This window comes from Hetaerina americana, unplaced genomic scaffold (genome assembly GCF_022747635.1).
Source record: "Hetaerina americana unplaced genomic scaffold, ioHetAmer1.1.p SCAF_2, whole genome shotgun sequence".
NCBI lineage: Eukaryota > Metazoa > Arthropoda > Insecta > Odonata > Calopterygidae > Hetaerina > Hetaerina americana.
In genome coordinates, this window is record NW_027286763.1 from 99,439,633 (window position 1) to 99,457,411 (window position 17,779).

The 17,779-nt window shown below is 36.2% G+C and overlaps 1 protein-coding gene across 1 annotated transcript; it reads left to right on the forward strand.

The window, feature by feature from the left end:
• Window positions 1-718: 718 nt before the first annotated feature.
• On the forward strand, window positions 719-16,311 carry LOC139687748 (zinc finger protein 672-like). The gene is made up of 8 exons (XM_071585022.1): window positions 719-895; window positions 1,626-1,796; window positions 2,095-2,389; window positions 9,022-9,181; window positions 9,663-9,947; window positions 10,319-10,540; window positions 11,637-11,826; window positions 16,165-16,311. Exons 1-8 carry the CDS (start codon window positions 761-763, stop codon window positions 16,309-16,311), a joined length of 1,605 nt encoding a protein of 534 aa, XP_071441123.1. The 5' UTR covers window positions 719-760.
• Window positions 16,312-17,779: the final 1,468 nt, after the last annotated feature.

Consider the following 17,779-nt stretch of genomic DNA (forward strand, 5'->3'; position numbering starts at 1 on the left):
GAGGGGGGTGGGTAGATCGGTGGAGTGAAAATGGAGAGGGGGCAGGAGGGGGAGGGCAGAAGTAGGGGAGGGGGGAAGGATGAAACTCAGCTCTCCCTTCACTCTGACCCCTTTCGTCCCCGGCACTCCCCTGTGTGCCTCGCCCGGTGATCGAACCCCTAGCTTGCGGCTTCTAGTCATGCACATTCGTCCCGTTGGAAGCAGGCCTCTTCTCCTTCCACCGTCCCCCGCCCCTCAGCCGCATTTATTTATTTACATGAAGCGGTTGCATGGTGACCACATGCTCTACCGTTGTAGGAAGCAAAGTGGGATTACAACTCGGCCTCAGCTGCTTCCGTTCGAGAACGGGACGATGCCCGACTTCGTCGTCGTGCGTCTGTCCCGTTGGAGCTATCGAAAATCAAGGTATGGTCACGTAAAATTTCTGTTGGACCGTAATTAAGCGACATGCATGTAGATATTACAAGTTCTTCCCAGAGAATGTCATATTTTGATTATAAAAACCTTAAATGTTGCTATCGACCCACATTTTCAGCCTTGTATAACTAACTTAATCGCATGTAAAGCTCTCACTTCCATGTTTAATCTGTCGTTCTCCAGCGGTACGCAATCCAAATTGTAGCGTATGAACGCCGTAACGGCGTCACTTGTTCGTCGCTGTTTTTACAGCGTCGTCGTTAGAGGTCATAAGTAAAAGGATCGTTAATAATCAAGAAAATTGTATTTATGTGATGGTGCAACGCTAAAAACGATAGAAAAAATGGGGTCGAAATCCCTGTTGGATAAGTTATGTCGAATCTGTACCGCTGAACAGGATGAGGGAATTTTTATTTTTGGAGAGGAAGGGAAAAGACTGTTTCTAGAGGCTAAAATGAAGAAGTATTTATACATTGCGGTAAGTCAATTGTCAAGTCGGTTCATTGCATAATGGAGTAACTTACCGAATGCCGACTGTCATGTCAGGTCATAGTTACGCCGGTTGTCATTGACAATAATGATTACTTTTCATATTGTTTTGTTGATACCGGCGAATGTCGTTTCACTTTCATTTGCGATTGTTTCCGCCCGCGCAGTGATTTTATTTATTCTATTGCAGCAAATAGTATTGAAACTAACTATATAATTATGGCAGTTCTTGTGAACATTTCACTTGGTGTGACAGAAAGGCTCTGAGAAATCTGTAAATCTTTTTATCGTGTACTACCATTATCACTTTTTATTATTTTTTTGCAGGCAAGTATTGATTTTGTTGCAATGTTTGCAGGAGAGAAGGAAAGCATATGCAAAATGCGTAGAAATTCAAAATGCCGACGATTTGCATTTTTGTACATTTATTTTTTCACGGTGGACTTCAAATTAAATTGTAATTATTGTATTAAATGTTTTGAAATTCGCGTGCCGAGAACGTAAACAAACTTTCAACATGCCAAATTCCGTATTGGCGAATTATATTTCATTATCCTCTTGAAATGTTAAGTAAAATTAAAATAATTCAAATTGTTCCACAGTTTTTTAACATAATGTGGTGGATACCGGCAAATAACATAATTTGATTAATACCGGTTTGATTTTTAAAGAGTTTATAAATGCAGCGTAACGATATGTATTTATTTACTGATTAATAGGTTTCGGCAGATGACCGGCTTCCTAAAATGGTTTGCATCAACTGCTCTAAGAAGTTGGAAAGCATTCACAGGTTCGCCTCAATGGCTGTGGAAATGCAAGACAAGTTGACAGTTCTTGTATCAAGTGCTTCAACTGCAGCAGCTGAACCAGCTGTGAAGGTGGAACAGTTGGTGAGAACCCTTTTGTTTTTGTCATGGTCCACAAATACCTGTCGAATTTAGAAAATGTAGAAGTGTTATCTGTTAACATATTATCGAATCTGTGGAAATATGGTATTTGCTTATTTATTCGTTTATAACCTGTTTGTAATATTATTGGAACACAGTTGTTTTACATATGTATAAATACATGTGTAATACAGTTTCATTAGATAAAGTGGTCTGAATTGTCTGAACAATAAAGGTTCACTGAATAGTGGTGATTGTTATTGAGTCTCCTTTAATGTAGAATGGGGAATGTCTATTTTAGGAGGGTGATTTACCTGCACCATACCAAGAAGGAGCTGCAATGGAAGAAGTTGAAGTTCGGGTAGACCCAATGCCATTTTTGTGTGCAATGGAGGCTGGGAGTGGAGCTGAGGATGCTGAAGGAGGAAGTGCTGTTGCTTCCCCTAATGCTGAGGCACCAGAAGATGAAACTGCCGAGAAGCTTTTGATGGAAAAGAGAAAGCGAAACAGAGTCATCAACAGACAAATCGCTTCATTTTATAGGCTTGCTTGCAAGGAGTGTGAGGGATTGGGTGTTGGAGGTGGAATTGGTGAAGGTCAGTGTAAATAAATAAAATGTATCAAGGTTTTTAATTTATTAATACTTAGTTAACACAGAGTCGTTTGGCTGAATTGTGTTTCCTCACAAATAAATCCAACAACCTATTTGTGCTTGTGTTGTTTCTTCTGCTGCTTTCTCTGTATTACTGGATCAGTTCATTGATAAGCACAGTGAGATGTTTATTATTCAAACTTGGGGCAGGAGGGGTTGCCTCAGGTTAAATTACTTATCTTTTAGAATAATCTGGGCCATGGGTACACCTAGGATATAAGGAAAAATCCTAAACAAAAAGGCATTATCAGCCATTTCAAATGCTTGAATGAGATAAGAATCTTTGTTTCTCCCTGCATTCTTAGAAATCAGGCCTTTTGATAGAAGTTCTGGCTTTGAAGTTCATATTTAGTGTTTTAATAAAAATTAAAGTCCTAAGTTGGTCACAATCACTACTACTTGCAATTTTATGTACCTTTATGGGAATACTAATTGTGGTAATGCAAAGCATGATGTCATCATTTCAATATTCATTTGTTTCCAAAGTGAAGATAATTTTAAATTGTTATTCCAAACATCCTAAGAGTATCCATAAGAAATACAGGTTTCCAATGGCACTAGGCATTTATTGTAAATTTGTTGGCTTCATACACTTTGTTCTGGCACAGTTGTTTTCAAAACACAGCATAGCTGTAAAGATAATGTGGTCGTTCAAGTATTATGATTGTTGAAAGTGAGTTTGGGTGTTTGGTTTTATCCAATTGGACTTGGGGAAATATTATCCAAGGGGATGATTTTTCTGGTCAGTTATGCACAGAAGTAAGACCTGGTCACTGGCGAAGCCAGGGAAAAGCTGTCTCGACTGACCTGTTGCCATAGTTAAACTCCAATGGTTATTTTTAACAGCTTTTGTCATGGGGTCTTTGTTGAAATCCATTTGTCACCCATAAAAATCATCAGCCAGTCAAAAATTTTTTTAAGTTTCACAATTGGAGAAAATATTGATATCTCATAGGCAAGAGTGCTGATAGATTGAAATATGGGTGGAAGCAGGTCCTGAAAGACATGGAAGCTTCTTCAAAGATCAAATTACCTTCCTTTTCACCTTTACCCATACTGCTGTGCCTGTAATTTCTTTCCAGGATGCATCCCTGGTAGTTTTCAATTGCTGGAAACAACCAAGTAATAGTATATCTGAAATTTATGGAATTATTGAAAATGAATGTAAAATCATGGCATCACTGCCCTCTGCTATTAAGTGCTATTAGTTTTTTATACTTATCAAAAGCCTAGTCTTCCTGCCAGTTGTGTCTAGTAGTATGGCTCATTGCTGATGGCAAAGGGTTTTGGCTATCCTGAAGTTACGAGTTCTACTTCAAGAGAAATGTGATGCATATGCAAACTATGGTGATTTGTCACACTACATGTCCGAGAAGCAAAAGAGAAACTTCATATTCACTGGACATGATGGAAATACATCATGGGAATGTGTTATGTAAATTTTCCTTGATAAGAAGCTAAAATAACAAATTTGTTTCAAGTTTCTCAATGACTTGGAAGAGGACTCCAGGGCATTAAGAATTTCAAGAAATTTCTTCTATTACCCTACATCTACTTGAAAAATATATTAAAAAGAGGGCAGAGCCAAATAATTAAGTATTTCATTTGAAGTTCTCACGCTAAATGCAGGTTTAATGTGTGTTGGTCCATGGAATCTAAGAAATTCAAAGTGAAGCAAGGTGGGGTGAAATTTGTCCTTGATCCGCTGTAAATATCAATATGGAATTGAAGCAATTTTAAAAGTTTTGAAATAGTAGAGTAAGAGGCTTTTGATCTGATAATATCCATGCCAAAACATGAGAGAAGAGTGAGTTGTTTTTCTTATTAATTCTCCTTTCAGATCATTGGAAGTCTTTTCATGAAGTCATCAAAGTTCCTTTTGTTATTGTTTTAGGTTATAATTAGCTATTGTGGTTGAAAAAGGGTTTAGATTTTTGAGCAACAAAATCTTCTGTGGCTTGTTCTTTTGTTTTATTTTCCCTCTGCAGCAGTAGGCACCACTTATTGTCTTGTTAATTTAGAAGTCTCCATCATGATTGGAGAGAGATTTAAGTGGAATGAGTGAAGTGGACTTAGTATTCCATGCACTGCAGAGGAACCAGGATATCAGCGTGAAATCTTAATTTTGATGGAAATTAAGTGAATATCTCCCCATGCCCTTGGCTGAAATTCGGAATAACTAGTTCTTACTTGTCCTTTTTTGTGTGTGCTAGAAATTTGATTGTAATTGTAAGGTATGTCTCAGTTCTGTGACTTAAACTGTTGTATTCTCCATGTATATCAATTATATGGTTCTTCTGATGTCTTCTACAAATGGTCTATCATATCATAGGGCAAATGGTGTTTATACAGCTGAAAACTCTGTGCATTCATTGTAAACAGCAGTATATGTTTTGGGCTGGTAATGATCTATTCTGTTCACTGTACAAGTGACTTCATTTGAACTCATGTAGGTGTAAATGGAGGTTTAATAAAAGACTGAGCAAGGGAATATACTGTGGCAGGATTTCCACCAATATTTTTTTATAATTACTTCTAGCATTTAAATGTCTCTTCAATACCCAATAACCACAGTATTCAACCATAAGGTAAAACTCTGTACAACGATCCCAAGAAGTGGTGTAGGTGTTGAAATTTCTTTCTGTGCCACTTGTGATTTTTGAGGAATATCTGGTACCCAAGAAATATATGGTTTAAGTATCAAGGGAGGTTTGAAAAGCATTGCCTGGATGTGAACTCAAGAATGCTCTGGAAACTCAGGTTGTGCATTGTGAAGTATAATAATTCTGTCCTACCTATCACGAACTTTTAATACACAATGTGCTGAGTAGAAAATTAAAATGTGTTACAAATGTAGTTTAATGGTCAAAGTCGTCAAAAGAATATTAGCATTTTTCATATCTTCTTTTAAATTATTGTTTTGACCAGTGTTTCCTGCAACATTAGCTCAACAAGTCAAACATACAGGGTGTGGCTACGTAACTTCCTTTTTTAATGGGGTTTTGCTTTATAAAAAAGGAAGTTATGTTGCTGCACTCTGTAGAAATTGGCTCTGAGAATTACCACCTTGGATCTATCCTCAAGAGTGAAAATTAGGCAAGAATTTCAGTGTTTAGTCAGTCTAAATGGAAAATAATCTCCTCTGTGCTTGTTCCAATTTTGCGATAATTTTTTAACCTGTTTTTCATAATTTGGGTTGGCAAGAAAAGTATTGATTGAAGATTTATATTTTTGCCTTGAACTAAGGTTTAAAATTATAGCTTGGTGATGATAACAGTTATATAATTGGTTTTACTTGCACCAATATTTTGATATGTTAGAATTCTATAAATTTTAATTAAAAATACATTCATTTAGGTTATCTTTAGCATTGGTATAATTAATTTTTCAAAAAATTGCTAATATAGTGTTGTGTGTACTGTTTGGAAAAATTTTGCATTAATCCTGTATTGGTTGTTTTGATGTAGAACCTTTGCCTCTATCTAATTAAATGAGTTAAATTGATGCCATTTAAATAATGGTAGAATCAAAAGCTGTTATGGGGATTAAATTTTGATTTGCTTTCTTACAGCTTAAAATATGTTTAACCTTTTTAAGAGCTGAAATTTCTGTTAGAAGAATCAACTTTTTTATTACAAAAGTGATATTTTCTGAAGAATTCCATATATTACATAATAGGCTAACCAATAAAATCTTATATTAATTTAGCTTTAGTTTCTGAGTTGTGTTGTTTCAAATAAGAAGTCAGTTGAAGCATTGGCCACGTAAGGACCAGGTGATCGAACACTGATTGTTTCCTTTTAGAACTTGGAGATTGTGAAAACATCAATTAGAATGGAAAATGTGATAATTGTTTATTGTCAAATGTAAACACCTTGGAAAGAATTGGAATAGGGGTTAATGAAAGTGCCAGAAATGACTACTGTATTTCCCGGCCCATAAGACACACTAGTGAGCAAGATGCACTATGATTTATCTTGTCAGAATTTATGAAAATTTCTTGAATCAGACCAAAAAGTACTTCAATGTTAACACTTAGAGGAAGAAAATTGAATTGTTACATAAAAATAATAGCCACTCTATGTACATGTATTCATTGTAGAATCCCAGAAATTCATTAACACTGTTGTTAAAATCTAATATGCAGTTATTTTAGCTGTGGAATTCTATAACCTTTATTTCATATTCAAGGGGCAGTGTTTGTGCTATTGTAGATCTGGTAGGCATACAGAGACCATTTCTCTTCATGAATCCTTTGCACCATGATGCTCTCCCAGTAAAATCAGCAATATACATACCTATCGATAATTTTCTCACTTCAGTTAAAATAATTTTTGTTAAAGCAGTACTCTCAACCTCCCTGTATTTTATCCAATTCTTAACATCTTCCTTAAGCTTTGGCCCATCAGGTGGGCATGAACGTAAAGTTTATTTTATTCCCAACTGCATTCACCAAATCAATTTTCTGCTTCCTCCATACTGATACATGTATGTATCTCCACAATTGGAGGTAGGCCAAAATGCTTTTTAGCTGCCGTTAAAGTATTCTGAAGTTTAATTCACTATTTAAAATTTAAATGCAATATTGTGTGACAATCTTCTCTCTTTTCATCCCATTCGGTTATTCTAATATTAACTTTGTATGCAACACTTAGCTTCTATGGGTAAAAGCAGATATGAAGAATAAATAGAAAGGAACATATTACACATTTTATTTAATTCTGATGGCCAGTAGACTCGGGAGTTTACCGCGAGAGATACAATGTTTGAACAGATGGATGACATCCCCATTACCCTAATTCGTATAAGTTTCGAAGCAGCACCACATGTAGGATGAAGCTGAACGCTCAATGTTGTATATAAATTTAAGATTTATTTGGAATTTTTTGGGAAGTATTGTCAAGGAAGGATTAAAGCTCTATTGCTTACGTTCTGACTCAAAACAGTGTTATCTAAATTTGTAATGAAGACAATCATTTTTTATGTCTGATGAGGGAAAAAATATTTAATGGAAAGTAATATCCCTGGTGGATCAGTTTGCGACTTGTAGGACAGAGTCATGTCTTTATACTCCTGGCCCATAAAATGCAGGTTTATTTTAGAGCACATTTTGGAGTAGCAAAAGTGCTTCTTGCTGCCTGGGAATGTGGTAATTACAATGTCTGGCTTATTTATTTTCCATTAATGAGATGACAATAATTTTTTGTGAGCCATTTGGGGTACAACTAAAAATCACATCAGGCTGAATAATAATTATCTCATTGATTTCATTTGCAGGCTGGGAAATTGTTGTACATAATTTTCACTTATAATATTAGTCTCCATTGCAATCGCTTTTTGCAGGACTCTATTTATTTTCCTTGTAGCCTTTTTACAAATCTAGTATGCAAACTTTTTCAGAAGAAATGTCCTATTTTTTTGTATGATGTATCTTATATTTTTACCATTTTAAAATAACAAGATGAAATAAATGAAAAAGTTAGTTTTCAACATTCTTCATAACTGTTAGCTATAATATTTTAATTATTACCATTTAAATAAATTGAATGGTTAGTGAATGCCGTCATTTTCAGTTTAATAAAGAGACTGGAAAAATAGATGCAGAGCATATTGGTTGGCAGTGGGATGTTGACAATTGTGTTAGAAGGGAGAATGTTAGGCAAACAAGGAAGGGAGAGGAATAGGATAGGGATGTTGGACAGAATGGAGGGAGGAAGGAAGTATACAGGGATGAAGAGGGATTCGTTGTAGAGTTGGATGTTAGGTTGTATTGTGTTAGGAGATGCCAAAGAATTATTTGGTTGGTGTGCATATCCAAAACCTACCTTAACAGGTAGATAAGCTATAATAATAATAATACTGCGTACAAAAAGGAAAATTATCAGAAGAATACTTCCAAATGAGGAAGCTTATTAGGGCTTCGATCAGAGTTGCATGAATGAGTTCAACTTAAGAGTGCATCCTTATTTTAAAACAGTCATGCATCAATTCAAAATATTGAGCATAGCCAACGTGAACTTAGGTAGTTTAGGGTTTCAAAATATGCCCAGGAAACATTTTCAATATAATAGATGCATTAATTGATAGTTTGGCCTTTACTCATGAAAGTAGGGATTCTACTCTTTGAAATAAAACTGGATAAGTAAAATAGCATTTAAGGAGCATGGTATTTTACTACGGAGGATTTAAGTGAAGATAAATTTAGGATTGTGATGTATGGAAAAAGCTATTGCTAAGAACATTTTCAGGAAAGGTACTGGCATTACATTGAGTGGGATAAGAAATTTCATCTTTGTAGATGCAACTATGTTTATTTAAATAAATTTCTGTGAGTCAATACTTTCTCAGGTTGAATATAATAATGATGGCTTTGTGTGGGCCAGTGAAGTAACCCATTTTTCACTTTTTACTCTCCATAATGTACATGTCAGCAGGGAGTGTTTTCAGTAATATTCTGTATTATCTCTATATTTATCGGAGAATTTATATGCTGAAGTTAGTAAATTAATTCTCAAGAACTTTTTGTGATAGTCTTTAATTTTTGTTTTTCCGTTATTTATTTGTCTTTTCTGGCAGAAGGGGTGCTGTTTGAGACCTATGGTGATTTAGATGCACACTGTTTGGAACATCATGGCAGAAGGGCAATGATAGAATGTCGAATCTGTGGTAAAATGCTCAGCAGTCGCTCAAAACTCATAGCACATCGCATTCACCACATGGGCGGATTTGCATTCAGGTAAATATTACTTGTATTGAATGGTGGTGAATTTTTCTAAAGGGTTTATAAATGGACTAATTTTAAAATTATCTGCTTGTATTTGAAGAATGAAAAATTTTATAGATAATTTGTAATTTTATCAGGTAAATGGAAATAAGTTTAAATTGAAGTATTGCTGTAGCAATTGCAATAGTCTTTTTTCAATAAATGAGAAAATCATGGAAGATGGTCTTTAGGTCATTATCAGTTGAATTCCACTATAAGGGTAGGTCTAACTTGTATGTATGTATTTCCAGAAATTGTTGGTATGTGCATTACTTTTTAAATATCTTTCTATGAGACAAAAAATGGAATGCGCGATTAGTAATGAATCAGAAAGTGTGTGGACTAATTTTCTTTAGACTGGTATTTCATTTAGCTTTCGTGTTGTGTTTCTTGGCTAATCTTCAGTAGATTCTGTAGTTCTTACACCCTATTGAAACCTGTATTTATCCACCAGATGTGAAATATGCAACAAAGGTTTTCCACTGCGATTTCTCCTCAAAAAACACAAAGCACTGGACCATGATTTAGGAGGACATATCCCTTCAAATGCCATAATTGCCATTCGAACTGTGCAAGGCTCCCAAGCTATGCTGACTTCCTCAAATGATGAGCACAAGCCCCACCGATGCTCTGTGTGCCCCAGAGCGTATGTATCAGAAATAGGTCTCCAAAATCATATGTGGACCCACTACCCTCGGGGCCCTCACCGAATCGTTGCTGGGGGAGACTCGTCTCACAGGTAGGCTTACTGGTTCAGATGTTTATTTGATTTGATATCTGGTCACTCTGTTCTTTCGCTTGCCATGCGCAGATTTCTACTTCCCCATAGTTACACAGGGTCCCACTCACAATCTGCCCGACTGTATCTACTCCCTTTCTTAACATGGCCAGCATTCATTCCTCGCCTGCAAAAGTTTCTCTGAATCCCGATGAGGAATCTGGGTAAAATTTCAAAAAGTGCACGGTGGGAAATTAATATGACCTGTAATGCATGGTCGTTCCTCATGTCTGAGAACATTTTCACTTCAAAGTATTTCTTTATTGTGCGACTTCTCTAAATCTTTAATCTCCCTATCAGTTACCCTAAGGAGTGCTTATTTTATTTTTCAGACCTAATGGCCCTCTGCAGCCCGCCAAGGTGGACTCGGCCGAGAGTGAATCGGATAAAAATGGGACCGAGGCAGCTGCGGGAGCTTCACCGGATTCTCCATCTAATGGCGGCTGCACTTGCCCTGTGTGTGGGAAGCGCCTCTCCACCAAGGGGAATTTGAAAGTTCACCTTGAGAGCCACAGGCCAAAAGGAAGGCACGATTGTGACATATGTGGCAGGTTGTAAGTAATACACCATGGTTCTGTTAAAATTTGCTTTGATAAAAATCATACTGTTCTATTGGTTACTTGATGGACCCTCGATGAAATTTTGAGCAACTGAAATAATTCTAAAATATTTAGAGTTGTGAAATATATCATAAGGAATTGCATTTTGTATGATGTTTCATTGCCATTGGAAGAAGACCCATTTCATTTTATCCGGATGGGTAATGTTGATGCATTTCTTTCTACCTGCTCCCTCCACATATTATCTTTACCCCATATCTCAATGATGCAAATGACCTTGGCTTTCAATTTCTTACCATAGTAACTGCTGCTCAGGCTTAAACACTTCTGCCTTTTTCTTGCTCCTGAAAAAGAATGAAACTCTTTGAGAAGAGTGATTTTGTACACTAGTGTAAGTGTTATGCTAGGTAGGGTTTTCCAAATCAATATAATAATAGATCAGCTGATTGTTCTAATCATACTGTAATATAGATAATAAGCCTTGTGTTTAAATATCTATGGACCATCAATAAACTGACAATAATCCATTTGGAGGATAGACTACCAATAGTGTGACACAAAGGCTTTTGGGTAGAGTTGGCTGTGGTAATGTCTCTCAAAGGAATATCACAAGTCAAAGCTTTTCGACCATACTGAAAGAGAAAAATAGGGTCATATAATTGAAAATTTAGTTGTTTAAAATTATGAAGACTATGCATTTATTTGTGAATACCTTTTCCCCCAACAGAAGTGAAGGCTCAGTTCACTCAGCATTTTGAATTTAGTCGTCATAAGTTCCGATGTAAAGTTGAAATTTAAAATTTCAACTTTAATTTCTTATATTACTTGGAATTAACTGCAGATTGAAACTGGGATGGAAATGAAAAAGCATCATGCTTCACTCAGAAAAGTACTGAAGTGAAATTTGCATTAAATTATGATCTGGGTGTAGAAGGGATTATGGTTCAAAGTTGTGTTAAAACATTTAATTATTACAAAGATCGGATTTGACCATTCTTATATATTTATGTTATACCTTCATGTGTATGACCCTCTTGTATTTGCCTTCACACTTTTCATCCAGTGTCTAATTGATATTTTTTTCATTTAGATTCAAGACTGAGACTAATTTATACAGACATAAGGAGTACCACAAAGGAAAGCAGTTCCCATGCCCTGTTTGTGGAAGAGTTTATCCAACACGTTCCACCCTTCGTGCCCATTCAATTACCCACAGTGATCTCCGCCCTCACGCCTGCCCATACTGTGAGAAGACATTCAAGAGGAATCAAGACCTTAAAGTAAGTCCTTCATGTATATATAAAAGCATCTATTTCAATGGTGTTTAGTGGCCTGAGAACTCGGCAATTTTTGAATCTATCATGACAGAAAGGAAGCCTTACTAGAGCATTTAGGACCACAAAAATGGAATTATTTGATTCAAGGGAAAGTTATCATGTTATATTAGATAAATAGGCTTGCAGGTATTAAGTACAGTGGAACCTCATACGAGCATAGTCCATTCTTATCTCTTTCTAATATTCTAATTTTTCATTTTCCTCATTCTCATCTATATTCTCATAATCTTTCTCGTCAAGCGAAACACTTGTTTAGTGAAACAACGTTTTGCATATAAATTAATGTAAAATACAAAAATGCAATCCATGCCAAAAAAATTAATAGTGTAGAAGGTTTATTCAAAGAAAATTATTTATGCATCATTTAGGATTTTATTGCGGAATGAAGTAACTGGAAATTCTAACTCTATCTGTAAAAGGAAAAAGAATCAAAATAAATTGTTACTTATTTATGATGCGTGCCCAATTTCTTTTTACTAGAAACCTGTCTAGAGACATGTGTTTTTGCGGAAGCCTCAAAATTAGGTAAAAATGTAACTCAGAAAGACTGTTAAATAAATTTATGGTGTGCATCGCCACTGCCTTATTAGGGTGATGCCTGATATACATGGTACTGTGAAAAATTTTCCCGTGACCTCCACATCTTATTTAGCCTGCTGTATTGAATTGAATACTTCTTGGATGCTCCTAGAGTTCCTGAACGGTGAACAAGCAGGGGTTTGATTTTCAAATTGCCGCTTGCATTTATGTACATTGCATTCTCTTCTACTGTCCATCGCAGAAATATAGGTTTGCTTCGACATCTTCTTCCTAAAGAGAACCGTCTCATCACACACAATTAAAAACATGCTGTGTTAGTTAACCCTCAGAATCTAAAAGCTTTTTGAAGTAACCAATGAAGTTCTCTTCTACCTTTGACTCAGAGCCTGATGCTTCACCATGCCACTCAATGTTATGGGTGATGGTTCTTCTAGTTAACTTCTCGAACCACCATGGCTCCTTGTTGTTCAGCTATTGATGATCCTGGCAAATCACCTCCATCTCATCACAAATTATATTCTTATTAATTGCAATTGCTTTTCGTTTACGTATATGAGAAGCAACCTTTCAACATCGATGAGAATATGTAACCGTTGCGTAGATACTTTGGTCACTCTAGTTAAAGAATCTAGCTCCTTAGTCTTTTTCGTGTTCTTGCAGAAAAGACCAATTGTTGATGTTGACTGATTGTTGATGTGTGTGCTATGTCAGCCATGCTCACACCTTGTTCCTGATTTTCAATGATTTTACCTTTCATTTTACTGTTATTTTTTATTTTTTTTTCTCTTATGGTTTTATTCTTATGAATTTTTCTTCCGGGTCAATTTTAAAATTATGAACAAAATATTATTAAAATTTGCACAAAAAATCACTAATGATATGTTTGAACTCCAGTTTATAAAGATGTGTGTTCACTAGACAAACTGCAGTAGCAGGCATGCCATAAATCTGGCAATCAGGCCTTGTCACTCATTATGCGAAAAGTCTCTAGTTAAGCGTGTTATTTTGAGGACTAATATACGAGGGGCGGACCCAAAAGAAACGGGAATTGGGCTACAGTGGGGGAAGCCTTTGTTCGGCCGGTCGTACGTCAGGCTCACGCCTCCTGCGTCAGCATGTGCAGCACCGTTGCTGTGTCTGGATCAGTCTGTCCGTGAGAGCTGTTTCAGTAAAACAACTTTTTTCATTTCGGCAAAAAACATAATGGGGGATTATCAAGACCAATGCGCTGCAGCGAAATTTTGTTTCCTGTTGGGGAAATTGGCCTCTTGAACTATTGTAATGCTCAAGACTGCTTATGGGGAAGCAGCCCCAAGCAAAACCAGAGTCTACGAGTGGTTTACACGTTTTAAAAATGGTGAAATGTCAATTGAAGACCAACTATGTTCAGGCCGCCCTTCAACATCAAGAACTGACAAAAACGTTGACAAAATCAATGCCCTCATTTGTGAAGACCGTTGCAGAACCATTGAGCAACTCTGTGAGATGTCTGGGGTGTCATATGAAAAGGTTTGCAGCCAAATTTGTCCCTCATCATCTCACTAATGAGCAAAGGTAGCATCGAGTTCAGGTATGTTTTGAGCTTCAAAATCAGCTCGAAGAGGACCCTGATTTTTTTTCCAACGTGATTGCTGGTGATCATGTGCTATGGATACAATCCTGAAACGAAGCAGCAATCAAGCCAATGGAAGACAGCTGGCTCTCCTCGTCCAAAAAAAGCTAGCCAAGTGAAATCAAAAATCAAGACAATGCTCATTTGTTTCTTCGATTGCAAAGGTATTGTGCACTCGGAGTTTGTTCCCCCGGGTCAAACTGTTAACCAGAAGTTTTACCTGGAGGTTTTGAAGAGATTGAGGGAGAGTATCCGGAAGAAAAGAGCAGATCTTTGGCACACAGGCGACTGGTTCTTCCATCATGACCACACGCCGGCTCATACCGCCCTCTCTGTGATGCAGTTTTTGACAAAAAATGGCATGACATCGATTGTCCCCACCCCCTACTCACCGGATTTAGCTCCCTGTGACTTCTTTTTGTTCCCCAGACTCAAAAGGTACATGAAAGGAAAGTGTTTTGACACTGTGGAGGAGGTAAAAAAAAGTCCTGAAGGACATCCCGATAAATGAATTTCAGAAATGTTTCAAACAATGGAAGCATCGTTTGGAGAAGTGTTGGTCAATGGGGAATACTTTGAAGGTGAACAAAATTTAATGTAAATATATTGAGAACTAAAGAATCTATAACAACATTCCTGTTATTTTTGGGTCCCCTCTCGTATTTGCTTGTTGTATAAATTACTCACCATGCAAGCTGCTCCACTGTTATTTAGAATGTGTGTTGCTTTTACTGGTTTTCTTTAGAATGTGAACATTTTAAATGCGTGCAGTGTGTAATGTGTTGATTTACAGTTGTTTGGCTCCATGAAAGAAGAATAAAAGTGCTCATTTTTATGCACATTAATGCCCAGTATGATGTATTAATCATTGTATGGAAAATATTTAATTTGAAAAAACTTAAGTGTTCTGTGTCATTACAAATTGCTCCAATTATTAATCCAGGAACCTCCTGCTCCATGAAGATCCTTGAACAAGTTATGTCCAGTTACTGAGGATTCTTCTCTGAATTGCACAATCTTGCAATGTTTGGGTGATGCAGTGAAAGTTACACTCGGTCCAAATCCTAAACAGTGGGATAGCATTTATAAATTTTGTATTATTAATGTATAAAGAGCACACAGAAAGTGGAAGACTTTTACAAAAGAAGATTTTTAGATAAGAAGGAAAGTGTAAGGATGAGAATAAGCATTTTGTTGAGAAATAATCTAAGTCAAAACAGTGAGGCGTGGAATGAGGTGGTAGTGTACAGGAAATTGTTTTTTATTTAGCGAGAATGATACATATATGTTTTCAGGAACCATTTAAAACCTTAAATATATTATTAATATAAACTCACAAATTTTAGCAAGTAACCTTCGAATCCATAGCCTCCCTCCCCCCTAGACCACTAATAGGCTGCTGCACCTAAACTCAACTTACTTCCTCTCCCGTACTCCCCCTACTTTCCCCCCTCTCCTCTCCCTTACTGCCCTCTTGGAGCCAGACTATATAAGTTGAAAAATGTTGATGTATGTTACCTGTTGATGATGCACAGCATCAAAACCATGGTCTTGAAATATTAAGTCTTTATGGTGGAAATGCCAAGTTTCTTTTTACCCTCATAATGAAGGCATTCCACAAAGTTAACCCTGAAACTGTTATTTTCAGTCGAAACCTTGCTTTTATCTGGTAGATAGTATATATATAACAAAGTTTTACATTAATTCAAATATGTATAGGCTTTTTTTTTAAGTTATTGATTCTAGAATATTTTAAGGATTTGCTGATACATACCGAGGTGCTAATTATTCTGCGTTAATTGAAGAATTGTGACATCATCCAAAGTTTTAATTTATTTATGAGACTGCATTTAGCTGGTGTATATTTCCAGCAGTGTTGGACTTTGGTCGTAAAGTGCAACTTTCGTCTTAGTATTGTCTGTCAAGTTGTCCACGCCAACTCTATTATGCATTACCATAGCAACCAAATGCTGAAGTATCCCATTGGATTTGTTTGAATTGGGTTAGTTTGACATTAATGATGGTTTTATAATGGGATTTAAATAAAAACGTTTTTTAATGTAACAATCCAAGTTGTAACTGTGGGCATTGAATAGCTTCCCTGAACGTATGGTCATTTTCTCCGACAGTTTCATCTCAACCAGCATACAGGTGAGCGGCCTTACAAGTGCCCTTACTGCCCAAAAGCATTTGCTTCGTCTGGAAATTGCTTCTCTCACCGCAAGCGAATGCATGCCAAGGAGGTGGAGAGGGACAGGGCGGCCCAAGTGAGGTGAATGGAAGAGGGGGGGGGAGAGGGAGGGTGCTGAGGGTGGGCAGCAATGACGGCAGCCAATGCAGCGTTAGGAATCATCCAACTTTCCTTATGCACCCTCATCTATTTTAATTCTATCAAATTTCCCTCCTTTGTTCATATCCGGTGTGTGTGTGTGTATATGTGGGAAGAGAGAATCTCTCGTCCTTGATGAAAAATAAAATCAGGCCTCTGGGAAAAGAAGATTCACTGTGATGTTTTTAGGAACAGGTGAAAGCATATCTTTGGACTGGCATACATTTTTCTGATTATTCATCATTCTGTCGAAAGTGTTTGTAAATGGGATGTAAAGAAAAAAACACCTCTTTCTGCCTGAAGAAGCACTCACTGCCTTCTATAATAGTTCGATCACATTTTTCTAACTCTTTTGTGAAATTATAGAGAACTCTATGTTTCAGACATTGTTAAATGTGGTGGTACTTAACCTTTTTTATTTTATTGTTTTGGTCATTAGAAGATGGTAGGTTTGGTTGGAGATGTTGTCAGGTATTATAAGATGATACTTTTTAAGTGGTGAATAGAGTGCATATCCTTCAAAGGTCCTCCTCCTTATGCCTATATAATATGTACTTATGTTTTAATGACGCTTTTCACATTTATGGCATGCCATTATATTCTTAGGTAAACCAGCTAATTTTTCTGTAATCAAATGCAGTTAAAACTTATAATCAGAAGCTACTGACTGATACTTGTTAATATGCCTCTATGATTAAATTAGTATGCCATATTTCTCTATTCGAAAGGAAGAAGGAAAAAATAATGACTAGTCAGGGGTGTAGTTCAGCTTCAATTATTATCCTTTAATTTATTTAATTAATTATATTGTACTTTAATATATTCTAAATGAAGCTTCACTTGGATAATTACTGTACTGTAAGAGAAATTATTACAGTTAACGCTATTGTAGCATTCCCTTATTGGGGTAAGACTAGTCAGAAAAGTCTGTGAAATGAAAACATTTTTAATATGTAGTTACTGTAGTATCATATTTTACTTTGTATATATACACACCAGCAGGTTAGTTCATTAAGTTTCAGGATTCCTTTAAAAGTATTTTTAATGCAGTTGTTCATTGCATTCTTGATAGAATATTGTTTAAATAATCGAGCTGCCTTCCTTAGTAATAAATTGCCTTGGGTGATAACTATTGGGCCTATTTCACTATGCTCATCAGTAATTGCATATTTGTCTTTCAACAAATTAATTTCTTACAATCATGGTAACCGTTATTGAATGTTATGAGGTTGATTTTTTTGAGGGTTTGGTGCATCTATGTGAAAATATATATGTGAGCAGTTTTTATGATAACTTTTTGATCAGAGAAGTGGCTGCAGAATTGTTAAAAAAAAGGATTGAGACTGAATAACTGGGTATTATTTGCAGCCTCATTTTGCATAGTACTTCATATTCTCATTATTGTAATATCATGA

Coding starts and splice junctions, on each gene's coding strand:
- LOC139687748 (XM_071585022.1), top strand. CDS start 761: ATGGGGTCGAAATCCCTGTTGGATAAGTTATGTCGAATCTGTACCGCT. Junction 896..1,625: donor AGAAGTATTTATACATTGCG/GTAAGTCAATTG, acceptor ACTGATTAATAG/GTTTCGGCAGATGACCGGCT. Junction 9,948..10,318: donor GGGGGAGACTCGTCTCACAG/GTAGGCTTACTG, acceptor TTTATTTTTCAG/ACCTAATGGCCCTCTGCAGC.